The 15,087-nt window shown below is 34.4% G+C and overlaps 1 protein-coding gene across 3 annotated transcripts in view; it reads left to right on the forward strand.

Annotated features, from left to right (window-relative positions):
• Positions 1–4,354: 4,354 nt before the first annotated feature.
• sas (stranded at second transmembrane protein) overlaps positions 4,355–15,087 on the forward strand; it is a 325,151-nt gene continuing 314,418 nt past the window's right edge. For all 3 annotated transcript variants that reach the window (XM_081730579.1, XM_081730578.1, XM_081730580.1), the window contains exon 1: positions 4,355–4,737. In XM_081730579.1, coding sequence (XP_081586705.1) covers positions 4,434–4,737 — 304 coding nt within the window. In that variant the 5' untranslated portion in view covers positions 4,355–4,433. The remainder of the gene's footprint in view (positions 4,738–15,087) is intronic.

Below are 15,087 nucleotides of genomic sequence, written 5' to 3' on the forward strand. Positions count from 1 at the left end.
GTGGACTATTTGAAAAATTATGGGCACAATTGGTTCTTTTTCAAATAACATTTTGAATAACTGTTTATTACTTGAATAATTATCGATACTATTGTTTCTTTTTTGAATAACATTTTAAACAATTGTTTATTACTTGAATAATTATATATGCAATTATTTCTTCTTCGAATAACGTTTTGAATAATTGTTTATTATTTGAATAATTATAGATAAAATTATTTGTTTCTCGAATAACATTTTAAACAATTGTTTATTATTATTGAATAATTATCAATACAATATTTCTTTTTCGAATAACATTTTTGAATAATTGTTTAATATCTGAATAATTATGGTACAATTGTTTTTGTTTCAACAATTGTTTCCAACAACTACTTCAACAATTGTTTGTTACTTGTACGTATAATTATAGGAACTATCATTTGTCGGTCGAAAAACTTTTTAAACAATTGTTTACCACTTGAATAATAATTTTTGAAACAAGGATTTGTTTCTGAGTAAGTATTCTAACAATTGTCTGTTATTTCAATAGTTATTCACTCGTGGCCAATCTGATGCAGTTGATAGTTTCTATACTGCTATAACACATTATTTTATTTTATTTATATCCTGTATATGAAAATATACATTATTAGCTAACATATTGTATCTATGATTTTATAATAATCTATGATGTATGTTTGATTCCTAATAACATTGATGCCTATATTACTTGTAATATTGAAGGATCAATGATTACAACATAATCTGATAGTCATCAAAATAAATATCTACGTATGTTGCTATCGCTATATTTTGTAGAAATAACCGGACTCTCCTCGAATAGTTTTTCGAAAAAGATTTGTTCCCGTAGTCATCCAAATAATAAACAAATGATCGAATAGTTATTCCAAAAAGAAGCAACACTTCTTATAGTTATTCAAATAATAAACAATTGTTCGAAGTTATTCGAAACAAGAAACAATTGTTTCGATAATTATTCAAATAATAAGTTGTTCGAATAACTCTTCAAAAAAGGAAAAATTGTTTCAATAATTATTAAAATAATCCGCAATTATCCAAAACATCATGTAAAAAACTTTTTTCGATATTTTTCAAATAATTAACAATTGTTTCAATTCGAAAAGAAAGAATTGTTCCATAATTCTGTAGAAGTCTTGGAGGCGAAATACAATGTGATAGCGAATGGCTTATACTATGAACGTTCATCTTGCATGATGGTGTGTGCACCTACCCACTACTCCACCGGATTCAAACTAAGATCATGGTTCGAAGTTCAGGTTAATAATAGGTCCCCATCCTTCGTGACCTCGGTGTTGTACAAGAATGCAAAACACAAGAATGCAAAACACAAGAATTCGAACTCTCAAGTCATTTTATAGAAAAGTTATTTGTTCGATGTATCTCTCTCTCTCTCTCTCTCTCTCTATATATATATATATATATATATATATATATATATATATATATATATATATATATATATGTGTGTGTGTGTGTGTGTGTGTGTGTGTGTCTAAAGTTCCCTATTCCCTGACATAGGACAATTCTGTTATTATCAGATTTACAACAAAATGTAAGAGGGGAAACTGTTTCCAAATATGATATTCTCAATCTAAAGTGAAGAATTATTTTAAATCGGACGAGCCGTTTCGGATGTACACTCTTTATGCGCCCAATGTTAAATGAAAATGCAACGTTGCCATTTATCTATACCCACAACCTAAGTGAATGAAGTTAATTCTTTTACGCTAACGTGCCGATGGCCAGCCCCCATTTCAAACATGCCCCATTCACTTTACGTTGTGGGTCCAGGTAAATGGCAACGTTGCATTTTCATTCAACATTGGGCGAATAAATAATATACAACTCAAACGGCTGGTCCGATTTAAAAAAATCTTTCACTTTAGATTGGAAATATCATATTTGGAAACGGTTTTCCCTCTTACATTTTGTTGTAACTCTGATAATAACAGAGTTAACCCTACCCTATGTCAGGATACTTTTGAGACACCCTGTATATATATACACAAGGGAATACTTTATTCTTTGAAAATACAGATGGTTATCAAAATAATTGAAATACATGGAATTGGAAAAATGACAAATGTTTGGGTTGACTGCTGTCAGGCGGCGACCGCAGAGCCGATCGTGCTGTTGGTAGTGTGTGTTAGGGCAGGAACGGTAGAACGGAGTTGTGCAGTGAACTGAGCATACGATGATAGCGTAAAATAGACTATTTCTTTGATTTCCGAAGAGCGCGAGATCTTGTTGCGAAATGTGAATATTAAACGGAAACTATTCAGTGGTATGAACTAGGGACACTACAGTGTCACAAACATCCCTAAACATTCAAATTTTGGAGGTCTCTACAACAATAATAACGCATGTAAGACGAACGTGGTAATGCACGTCGGAAATACCTCAGTGTCAAATACTACGACCATGATATGAAATACTTCCAACAAAAGGAACAAAGTTACAAGGGATTCAAAATTTGACTTTCTTCAAAAGATTTTATTTTCAAAAACTGTTTAGATAGGTATCACATTCAATCATATAAATGGTTTACAATAAACTTATACTTTATAATGCCATTTAGAGCAATTTGATAATATGTCAAACCATTTGGGAGATATGATAGACATTGTTAAAGTTCGCAACATTGTTTAGAATTAAGTAATTGCGAAAACTTGCTGTAATTACAACTATCAAGAACTATGGTTGCAATGTTACAGAAGCAGACGAAAGAAACTTTGTTTTCTAACGATTTCCCACAAATACATCATTTTAATTAATATAGCATTTCCTACCCATGTTATTTGTATGTCCGGAACGGGATGGAGTTTCAACCTCTTGTAACTTCGTTTCTACTTAGATATAAGAAATCCGACGCGATATATCATGATGTATTCGACAGTAATATACTTGCGATATGCATTGACACGTTCGTCTCACGTTATTAATGTTGTAGGGACCTCCAAAATTTGGACGTTCACGAGTGATGTACGTCCTTAGTCGTACCACTCAATAAAGAAATAAATATAGTAGTATTATAAGATTTCGTTTAACATGTAAATTTGAAATATGTAATCATATGACTAGTGCCTTTTAAAAAAATACAACTTTATGTTTAGCTGGTAACACAGTTAATCTTGTGGCATTGCAGAGCATGTCAGTGTTTTCTTGTCGATATTTAAATGTTGCAAAATTCCATCGATTTTTATCAATTAGTTTAAAAGTTAGAACTGCATCTTAAGATAAATGATCCACCCTGTATATTATATTTATCGTAGATAAAAATGAAATGAAATCTTTAAGATTCACGTCTCAAGGTTATGCTGGCTAGGCTAAAGGAGATGTTGATGAGAAATGAATGAAATGGTGGAATGAAGAAAGTGGGAGGAAACGGGAGAACGCTGAGAAAACCTACGCACATGGTGTTTATCCACCACAAAGTTCACTTGGCGCGAGCTGGGATCGAACCAAAAACTCCATGCACCAGAGGTGAACGATCTACCACTGAGCCACCGTGGTCTCGTAGATCAGTACCGACAGTAAACGTAATCAGACTAATTTAGTGTTTCAGATGCAAAGTTGCATTTAAAAATCCATGCTTTAAGACATTGTAATTTAAACCAACAGAAACAAGGTAATTTGGTTCCACAGTTCCATGAAGAAATTTCAACATATTTGTAATGTTGAACTTCAAATTAGGGCCAGCTTCCTCGTGGCTAAGCAGTTAGCGTACCGCCTTTGGTGTACGAGACCAGAGGTTCGATTCCCGGCGGAAGCTTAATAATTATGTGGTTCGGATCCCATGTTAAGCTGTAGGTCCACGTCTCACATAGCTTCGCTGCTGAAAGGAACGCTAAATCGAAAAATAAATTAGAGGCGTATGTGTAAGATTATTATTATTATTATTATTATTATTATTATTATTATTATTATTATTATTATTATTATTATTATTATTGTAGAGGTGAAAACAATCTCCTCTTAACATGTGAACTACATTTTTTCTTTTCCTGTTGTTGGTGTTATTAAATGCTAATGTTTCATTTTCTAGATGAAAGTACGACGGATAGATCTCTAGATTAAGGAATTCTCTATAGAAGTCATTTCATATATTGTATAAAAGGGTTGAATCTGCTCAAAATTATCGGTCAATAGAAATTAGTAAGTATGACTACAAAATATTAGAGGAATCCCTTTTGCCCCCATGCATACGCCTCTGTCATGTACTTTTCACCTGCACGTTTTCTCAACCTACTTTCATGTTGTTTTTTTAATCAATAATATAGTTCTTTCTTTACCATATGAGTTGGCAACGCTGCGTCTTCATGTACTTCGGAAAGGTGTCCTCGCTACCATTACCTCAGTGGTAGTGCAGAAAGCGGTCTGTGTATACTGATGTAGTGCCGTAATCAGGTATGATTAAAGTCGTGTTTGGAGGCAGTGCGGCAAAGATGCCTTTACTAAGGCTTGCCGGTATTATTGTTTACATTATTGGTGTGTTTTCTTGTGTTGTGTTGGCAGATACTGCTTGTGATTGTGAACCTAAGTGTTTGGTGAACGTAACTTCTTCAGACTGCCAGAATGGTCGGGTTATTGTACGAAAAGATTGTGCTTGTTGTCAAGTCTGTGCGCAACAGTTAACAGAGGACTGTGATGATTCTAGACCGTGTGATGTGGATTTTGGATTGATCTGTAGCAACTCGACAGGAAAATGTGAAGGTAAGTTCAAAAGAAAGACTTTCATAAAGCGACTTTGGATCATTTGTCCATCCATATAAAGTCATCGCCGCAAGCATGTGGTTATTGCTGTTGCAATTTTATGCGATGTTTTGAACATTCATGGGGCATTGTAATCCCTTTGGAATGCATAACTAGAAGCCATCTGTTTTTGTAAGTATCTGTGTTGTGGTTTGACGTAACATGAGAGCTCTGATATCGTTTTTATATTTGAACCGGTTAAGGAACTAATTATTGTTGTTTTTTCTGTGTGAGGTCACCAGCTATTAATTCAATTATTATTAATAAATCTTGAAAGATAAAAGTTACAGGACAGTTTTTTATTATATGTTAGTTCTTGGATTGAGAAATCAAATAGCCTATACGTTTTTTGTTAATCCTTTCCTGTAGTCTAAATGTCTAGTATTCAGTTCTTACTTACAACGTATCTGTCCACATCCTGCTGGTCCGGATTGGTAGGCTTACGTTTCTAGATCGGTGCCTCTTCTCTAAGAACATAACATTCTTGAGACTCGGGTTTATTCACTGGCCGAGTCTAGAAACCCAAGATTGTTAGCATGCGCTCTGATTCTAGGGAGCCGAGGGGACTCGGGCCCTTCAAAGTTTCTTTGAAACAAACATATACAGAGCTCGGTGCCTCTAGTTAGGCATATTTTAATCATTTTTGGCGTGAATGTGTTGACTACAAGCAAAAACACTTCTTATTTTTGAAAGTAGTTTTTTCAAGGATATCTTAGCAAGTAATAAACATTCAAACGCCAACTTCAGTTTCTTGGGGGGTGGGGCAAGCGGAAGGGCAGAAAAATTTGGAGGGGCAGCTATTTTTTTGTATACCGAAAATAATAGTTTTATATTATTTGTTCTGCTTTATAATACATCATGCCTAAGGAAATAGTCGGGGGGCGGACGATGCAACCAGGGGCACACATCCCCTTTCTCCCATCTAGCGTTGTGTCTGATAAACAAATCTAAACATCAATAAATTTAATAAGTTCACGCCACCCGAGTCTTGCTCTTGCTTGGGTTTTATTGTGTTAATTTAGGTTCATCAGCAAGCTATAAGTACCAGAAGTAGTCAAGTACAGTTATGTCCAAAATTATTGTCGCATGTCTATAAATATGTTGTTGTAAGAATATAATTTGATAACGAATTCGCCCGGTATTTCTTATAATGTTATTATATGTATTATCGCCAAAGACATGTATGTGGAAAATTTCATGTCAAAAGAGCAGTAAATAAGAACAATAAAACGAAAATAAAACTTTCTTGCCCATTTAGCAACATTTTGTTTTACTCATTCTAATTTTCATATTTATAATTCTTTTTCTATGAAATTTACCACAAATATACATTTCACGATTATCAGTATTAAAAGTACCCTGCAAAATCATTATCAAATTATATTCTTACAAGAAGATAGTAATAGATATGCGACAATCATTTTGGACATGAGTATACATAACGTTTTGGCTTCTAGAACTGTAAGACTCAAATACCAGTCTCATATTCTGACACTTGCTCTAAGGAAATTTAGAACCATAAAAAGCAACTTGAATGGAAGCTTCTGGAAACCTTATCAATTGTTATCAGATAAATTTTCATTTCATTGATAACATTTTTCTCATAAATTGAAGTTGTGAAAACTAAATATGAAATAAACCAGTAACGCATCTTGAAAGAAATCATGTTAGTAAAAGTTTAATTTTATCACTATAAGCTGAGGGAAAAAAGCTTTATACAGATTCAAAAAGTTGTGTAGGCCTATAAAAATTAATACATTAGGTAAATTAAGTTTTCTCCTCGTAGCTTGTAGGGATAAAATAGAAATTTTTACTATTGTGAGGTGACTGCCCTCAATAGCAGCCACTGGATGTTCTTCAATTTGTAGTAAGAGTTTATCTTACAAGTCTAGCGCTCAACTTGTAAGTTATACAGCATTTATCAACAAATCAACAGAACCAGAAAGTGTTCAGAACATATATTACATCATCAAAATTCGTGGCGAGGTATAATATTAGCAATCTATCATCACAATCATATTATTATTATTATTATTATTATTATTATTATTATTATTATTATTATTATTATTATTATTATTATTATTATTATTATGCACTACTGCTGTATTTCAATTTAAACCGGTTTTAACTTAATAATCTGACAGCCATCTTTAACAAGTGCAGATTATTGGAAGAGTTCTTCTTACAGAACTTCCTGGCCACCATGACAGGTATTCAGAATTACTGACTTTTGTAGGTTTATTGAAAGACATTTTGTGTTTATCTGTTCCAATTGTGTGACAATTATTTTAGGAACAATAGCTGTAGCTTGAGATAATGATTGGTCGTACTGTATCTTATGGACATTTCCTCGTCTGTCAACCCTTTATACTTCCTAATTTTTGTAACATACTAAATGTTGTAAGTTTATTGTAAGTGGCTCTGCCACATCTATGACAGATATTTCTTAATGCACTTTATTGATGGTAGTAATGTCGTTGCTGAAAGCGACGCTAAACTTAAGTCAAGTCGAGTGTGTTTAAAGATACAGTTACATCCATTCTTATTTCTTGATTCCAGTATACTTGGTACTTATCATTTTGAAATATTGGGTTCGACTGGTATTCGTATTATGGTTTGCTGTGGGTGGCTAGTTCCGTGTATATGCCAGAAGCTGGTGAATGTCATTTGAAACATTATTGTGTCTTTACCTATAGTAGCTACGTGAAAGCGATTGTAAAACACAAGCGATTGTGAAACATTTTCTGCATTTTTTATCTGTTAATTCTTGCTTTAATATGTATTTACAGTACGTTGAGATAAAAACATCATGAAATTTGTAAATATTCATTGTATTGACAGGAATTGTGGGTATAATAAAAGATTTTGGAAGTTCGAACTTAATTTTTATCCAGAAGGCTCAGTGCAAAATACTGCGTATAGACACCATGCTGATTTTATAGTGTAGAAATAATAGAACACACATTTTAAACATTTCAATGCCGTGGTGTACACTTGTTTGTGATTACACCACTGAAAGTTGTTTGTATGTGGCTACATGAGGCAACTAGTTACCTCCATTTTATGTAGGAATAGAATATTAATGTTGTGTGTTTACATACTGGATCTAGGGTAATACGGTTCAACGGCGGCAACTTTCTATCCTCTTGAAACACAAACTGTGAATAAATATAAGTCGTATCATACCCTCTAATCCACAGTAGGTTGGCACCCACAGGAAGGTCTACCGGGACTGGACAACTCCCCTCAAAAACTTACTAACTGAACATACATGTGTACACTTTCTCAATAAAACTATAGTTGTGTAATAGGGAAATGGTTGATGTAGGATGAAAATGTGAACTTATACTTCATCTGTACTCCTTTTCTTACAAAACAAATCTAGTTCTATCATTTTTTCCCTGAAAATATATGTGGATGTACGTTACAGTTACTTATCGTCTATTCGGGTGCATAATACTACCCGTTCAATGCTACATGGACGTAGTGGCTTGTAGTATGGCCCCCTCCCAACAAAAATTTCTAGATGCGTGCCTGATCCAAAGTAATCTGTAAGTAACAAACAAAGATCTGTTTTGTTTCTGAAAGTTTAGAAATATATTTCATTAATTCAGGAAATTTCGATAGTTGATTAATTTATATAGGAATAGCAGGATTGATCTCTGAAGGGCTGACTCTTATCATTTATCGAGATTTCCTAGTAATATAATTTCTATCACTAACATGTTGATTTTTTAGTCCACTTCTGCAGGGCCGAATTAAGGGAGCTTATAGGGGCTATAGCCCCGGGCCTCCATTCTGATCAAAATCTCAACTGGCTATCTAAAAAGAATCATGAAGATACAATCATCATAAAACAAAATATGACCAAAAATATGAAACATACCCCCTTAACTTGCCTACTGTACTTTCAGAGAAATATATTAAGTGAAGTCAGCAGGGGCCATATATATTTTGTAGCCCTCGGCCTCCATATAGGTTAATCCAACCCTGCACTTCTGCTATTGTTTAGTTAAAAAAAAAAAAAAAAACTACTGAGATCTCACTGATATACAGGCTGGCCCAAAAGTAGGTATACATACTGTACTGTAGTGATCAGTTCATTGCATTTTCTATCATTTCTTATTGTTATCCACTAGGTAGACTTAGTTTCTTTATTATTTGTTCTTAATGCTTTTTTTTTTTAATTTTACCTTAAGCTCCGAACAGCCGAAGCAAATAAACCTATAAACTAGAATGTTATACTTGATCAACGCAGCGATTTATAACTACTTTTGGTCCACCCTGTAAACACCACGCCACAAGTATCTAACAATAATCGACGTCGATGCAATTTGAAAGAATACCAAACACGTGTAAACAAGCTTCCCTCTAGAAAATTTTGTCTGGGAGAAGCAAGGGGAGTATCAAAATTGGGAGGGCTGCACTATGACACGCTAAAGGATGTGATGTGCATGAAAGTGGAATGTAATCACAATTTAATTTACCTTAACACCTGAGAGACGGTTGGCTAACTCCGTGCACACAAATAACCATCAGGCTCAGCTGTAGTTAACGCGGAGAAAAGACAACACTTGTAACACATTTTTGATAGGGAATATGTACAAGTGCAAAAACTATTGAAAGTTGCAGAAAACATGATCTTTTTTTCTTTGTAGAGTATCTTGTAACCCAAGATGGATAAAGTCGTTGTAATGGGCTTCATTATAGCGTACGTAGTGATAAAAATGAAATGATATAAGCTAATCTGGTATACCAGTTCCGTTGTTTGGGGGTGGAAAAGATATCGCTACACTGACAAATGGTATTTATATCGACACTGGAAAACAAGGTTTAGGCGTACTAGAACTAGGATTAGAAATTAGATTTCTGGGTTTTCGACATCTATGGCCATGTTAACCCATCACTTATGAGGAATGACGTCTCCCGGTGATCACACTATCCGAGGAAAGGGAAGGATGGAAGTGGCCTGGAATCTGTATGTTAGGTACTATCCCGGCATTTGCCTGGTGTGGATGAGCAAAACCTAACTCAGAATGGTTGGCCTGAGAAAGCGTTTACACTTTTTGGACCGAATGTCCCTACCGAGAATCGAACCCGGTATGTTTAGGTGTACTTAAGTAAGTCTAAGGTTGAAGGACACACAGACCTAGTATATACCCAACTTTCCGACAAATGTTCATGTTCAAGTAATTACTCGTCTTGCAATAATTTTTAAGGTTTGGAGAGTCATGCGACTCATGAGTTATTTCTGGCTACACCAGTCGCACGCTACAATGATCCAAAGTGAATATACTACACCAACAGAACAAAGAAGAACTTAACTTCGTTAATGGGAATCAATTCTTGAAGAACTCTTAAACCTAACGGCAGTTTACTGTAACTAAATGCTAAGTAATGAGCTGAGGCAAATGTATTTATAAGGTTACAGTCGAAGAGATAAAATGTAACTGTATAGTCTTATGAACTTCTGTGATGTTGATGTATTAGACCTATTTTGTTTTTTAAAGCTGAAGGATGATTGTTAAAGATGTCTTCTAATCTAATAATTCTTTTAACCATAAACTTATTAAGAGCAGCAATAATACAAAATAAACATTTTTTCTCACGTTTAGTTTTTCTATAAAACTTATTTGTACTGTTTCATAACACGCTTTGAATCAACTAACATTGATCTGTACCTCTCAGAAATAAGTGTACTTCATGTTAATGATTATGCTTTCATTAATAGTTTCTTTAATAATAGCGCTTAAAAATTACTTTTCTTGCTGTTTAATATTTGTTTATACAAAGTATTCAAAGGAAGTAATATAATCTTAGTGGGCTGTTAATTGTATAACATTATTAATCTTATCATTACGAAAAATAAAACATCTGATGGATCGAACGTAACTATTACGCAAGCCACATTATGAATACTACAAAGGAAAATATGGGATTAATATGTTATTATTCTTAACATTAGGATCTATTCTTAGAACTGGATAGTTTTAATTCCAAGATTCAAACTTTTTTTCGTAGAATTGTTTATTCAAATAGAGTTCTTTGAACAATTCTTCTTTATTTCGAACAATATTTATTTAAATTATTCGAAATTAAACATCACTAATATCAAAGGCTCTTGGGTTAAAAATCTAGATGATATTTTTCTTTTCACTTGTATCTCACACAACAATTAGAACATCAAAGAAAAGAAGGAGTACGCTAAAATCTCCTTAAATAAATATGTAAAACTATTAACAAAATAAATCTTGAACTTACAGCACACTAAATAAAGCAATAATAAAATTTAGAAAATGAAATGAAATCTTTGAATTTAACGTTCCATGATTCTGCCCTTTAGACTAAGGGAGACGGTGATTAAAGCAAAAGAATTATGATTTAAGAATTAGTGGAATAAGAAAATGTGAGGAAACGGGAGTACCCAGAGAGAATCCACGAGCACGATGTTGTCCACCACAAACTTACTTAGCTGGTGTTCAAACCAGGGACCCCACGAACCAGAGGTAAGCGCTCTACCACTGAGAATAAAATTTAGCTAAGTGTCGTATGTGATAAAGTAGTGTAACAAAAGCATGTTGGCCTTTCGAGTTGGTTCTCTTGATATAAAACAGAGTACATCTTCATGATTTTATCCATATTAACACGCTATTAGGTACAAAACTGTATTTGTATATCTGCGAATATAACTGAGAATAATACCAATACAGAACTAAGAATAATGTGGTCCGAAAGATATTACTATTACGAGTAGTCCAACATACCAATTCTTTGTTAAGAAGTTAGGTTTACCAAACATTACCTTTATACATTTACTCTGTTGGGCCGTGTGTACGTCCGCGCAGGGGTGCCCACAAGCGGGGGCTATGACGCAAACTGCGTCATTGAAATATTTGGGGGGGTTAAAAATCTATATAAATATGTTTGAGAGGGTGTAAAAATTAATCGATTTTTTTTCATGGAAGAACACCTACGGATAGACAATTGGGGGGTGCGTCATGGACATAAGGGGGGGCACCACCGCGTTCGCGAGACAAAAATCTGAAGCACTATGTGATGGATCACCAACAAATTAACGGTTTGTTATTCTGATGTTCATACGGCATTATTTACAATACCTCTCTGTGAATAAATAATCGTAGCATATGATTGCAATTTTTCTGTTGCAAGTACGTAGATATAAGAAAGGAAACAAAAAACTAACCATGCATTGCATCGTATCCTTTCGTGGTCTTGTGGTAATGCTCTTTCTCAAGGGCTTCTGCTGTCCAGGTCATTTCACTGTAGCGGACTTCCAATGGACGTGACATTCTTTTGTTAGTTTCTTCATTGTCTTCTTTTTTCTCTTCCTTACTGTCATTATAAGTCTTTAGTGGTTGTTCTTTTATAATTTCTGCCGAAGAAAAATGAAAGGACAACATACTTAGATTAGTTTTGTGTTGAGAGCTTCCATACAGAGAATTTAATGGACTATAGTTAGAAGCTTATATAACTTGAGAAAACACATTACTTCGTCCCCTCATTTGTGCTTCCGTTGCATCTCTGGTTATTATTGTGTACTGCTGCAAGCAATGCCCTCCAAACACGCCATCATGAGTTACTTAGGTATAAATGACTTGTGAAACTCCTAGCACAAAGCATTTGACAATGTCCCCGACGTGTATAAAGGCTTGAGTTCGATAGCCTGCTCCAATTTACTAAGAATTACGGTCTACCGAAACTCCTTTATATATTTACCCTATTTATCCATGTATGTGTCCGCCCATGAGACAAAAATCTCAGTAGCTACCAGACGGATCACCATAAATCTTAGCCAGGATGTGAGGATCAATAGTTAGGAATTGAGTTCGTTATTAAAGTGATTCATCCACCTGGAGTGGTAGAAATCAACCATTTCCGGCTTTAACGTTGATCACTATAGACCAATAATGGTAATAAATAGCCAGAGGCGGTTTCTTGTAATCGATTATACGTCCCAAGAATACCTTTCATATCCATTCTTAAATCTCTACTAAAACCGGATGTGATACAACTCCATTACAACTTCCGGTTTTAATATTGATCTACATACAGCAAAAACAATAAGATATGGGGAGAAGTGTTTTTTTAAATTGATTTAGGTTCTACGAATGTATACCATATTCTATTTTAACCTTTTATTCAAACCAAAAATGGCCAAGATCAACCACTTTCGGTTTTAAGGTTGATCACTATAGAGTAACAATGGTGATAGGAAGGAGACACGGTTTTCTGCAATCAATTGAGCGTCTCAAGAGTGTTTCATCTCCATTCTAATCTCTGTAATAAAACCAGAGATAGTAGAAATTACTACCACTTCCGGTTTCAATATTAATTGAGAAAATATCACGCCATACAAACCAAACTCTTCATGTGGTGTACAATGACACTGGTACTTGTTCAAAACTTACTTGAACCTAATGTCTCATTGAACGCAGTATATATGTATAATTTGACGAATGTATTTGATCTCTCGATTTCCTCACCTTACGTATGAAGAGTACAAGAAAAAAAAACAGTCCATTCTAGCAAAACTCAAGTTTACGTAACATATAATATTAAAATGAACGATAACTTCTTTTCCACATTTTTACTTGGATAATACTGGTTTCTCCTCTGCAGTGATTTTATATGTTAGGAAGGTATGCACTGATGCCAATATCTATCTATCTATCCATATATATTAGACTCTGTTGATTTTTTCTTTTGTACTCTCCATATATCCATATATGATGAATACTTTCTTTGACAACTTCTAGATTATGAACAACCCAATCTGTCATAATCTCATTAACTGAGATCAATTTCAAATCTCTATAGTATGCCTTGACGATTCTGTCAAGGAATAGCCTTCTTAACAATATAAGAAGTATGATTGCTTTACATTAATGGAAGATTAGTTGGTATATGCATAATCATAATGAAGCCAGTATCACTCTGAACTTCTTATTCACAGTATCCCTTTCGTGGTTCATGCTCTCACTTTAGCTTTCATATTCCTTGTTTCCCATTCCATATAACTATCAGTCGCCTCACCCTGTTTCTATTTCCTTAATGTTCCTGTCCCTGCCTATCCAGGTTAGGTAAAGAAGAAGACTAGAATCGCCATCCGGCAAAGAAAAGTAGATAAAAGTAAAGGAAAATAGTTTACCTTTATTGGTAATCTATTCCTAAAACTCTTATTTTAATCCAAATAGTCTAGTTAATATATGATGTGGAAGCCTCCAGGAACATCAATCCTCTACAATATATATATATATATATATATATATATATATATATTGAACCTAGTCCTCATCTGGGAAGGTTATGGACGATGTGTTAGAAAATGGAATGCATGGTGTTTGTTGTAAACCCTCTGAAACATGATTATACAATTCAAGATGATTTTTTATGCTAATACAAAAATTCCAAGCTACTATTAAGAAAAAAATGTGGCGGAAGGTTCACGTGGATTGTTCTGTTACTTCAAATCAACGTTACAGCAAGTAACAGCTATCCAATCAGTTCAGTTGGGTTATAAATCTTCCCACATCCACCCTATTTCTTACGTTTTGTCCCCAGCGATTACTAACTGTCCGTAAGCTAAGAGAAGAGTAACACAGTAGGGGATTTTGACTCCGTAGACGCTGTGTCTAGCTGATTAGAGAAAAAAAAAACAAAACTTTTAGTGTCCTACTGAAATTGAAACGTAAATATAAGATACTCGGTAGGAACTATGCACAGAAATGAAGGACGAAATGTTTAACAAAATTTCAGTTAGGTTACAAACACTTTATGCGCCCCTCGTACAGTTGAATCTTCTAACTGTAGGTAGGTGAATTAGGAATTCGATTTCTGGGCTTTCGGCATCTATGGCCATGCTAGCCCGTTATGTTTGGGAATGACAAACCTCAGGGAAAACCTCACTCAGGATTGCTGACCTCAAAGAGCTTTTACACTTTTTCTTCCCAGTTTTCCCACTGGAAATCGAACCCGTGACCGCTCGCACCAAGGACGAGAGCGTTAGCGACTACGTTACGCGGGGACCTAATTGTAGGATGCTTGTTTACTAACGGAATAAATCGGTTCTAGTAGTTTAAAAACTTTTAGACATTCCGAGGGCAGTGAAATAGTGTGGCATTGTGTATTGCCTTTGAACGTATTATATATTTAGAATTTTATACCACAGCAGCAGTATATACCTTGTTGATGCTGGTCACGGAGGTTCATTACCCTGCAATTTCTTGAAAAGGCGAAACGGGATTTAGTCAATCACAACAGCAAGCAAGACATAAGACACGGAACAGA

The sequence above is a fragment of the Thermobia domestica genome, chromosome 11 (assembly GCF_964235325.1).
Source record: "Thermobia domestica chromosome 11, izTheDome1.hap1.1, whole genome shotgun sequence".
NCBI classification, from domain to species: domain Eukaryota; kingdom Metazoa; phylum Arthropoda; class Insecta; order Zygentoma; family Lepismatidae; genus Thermobia; species Thermobia domestica.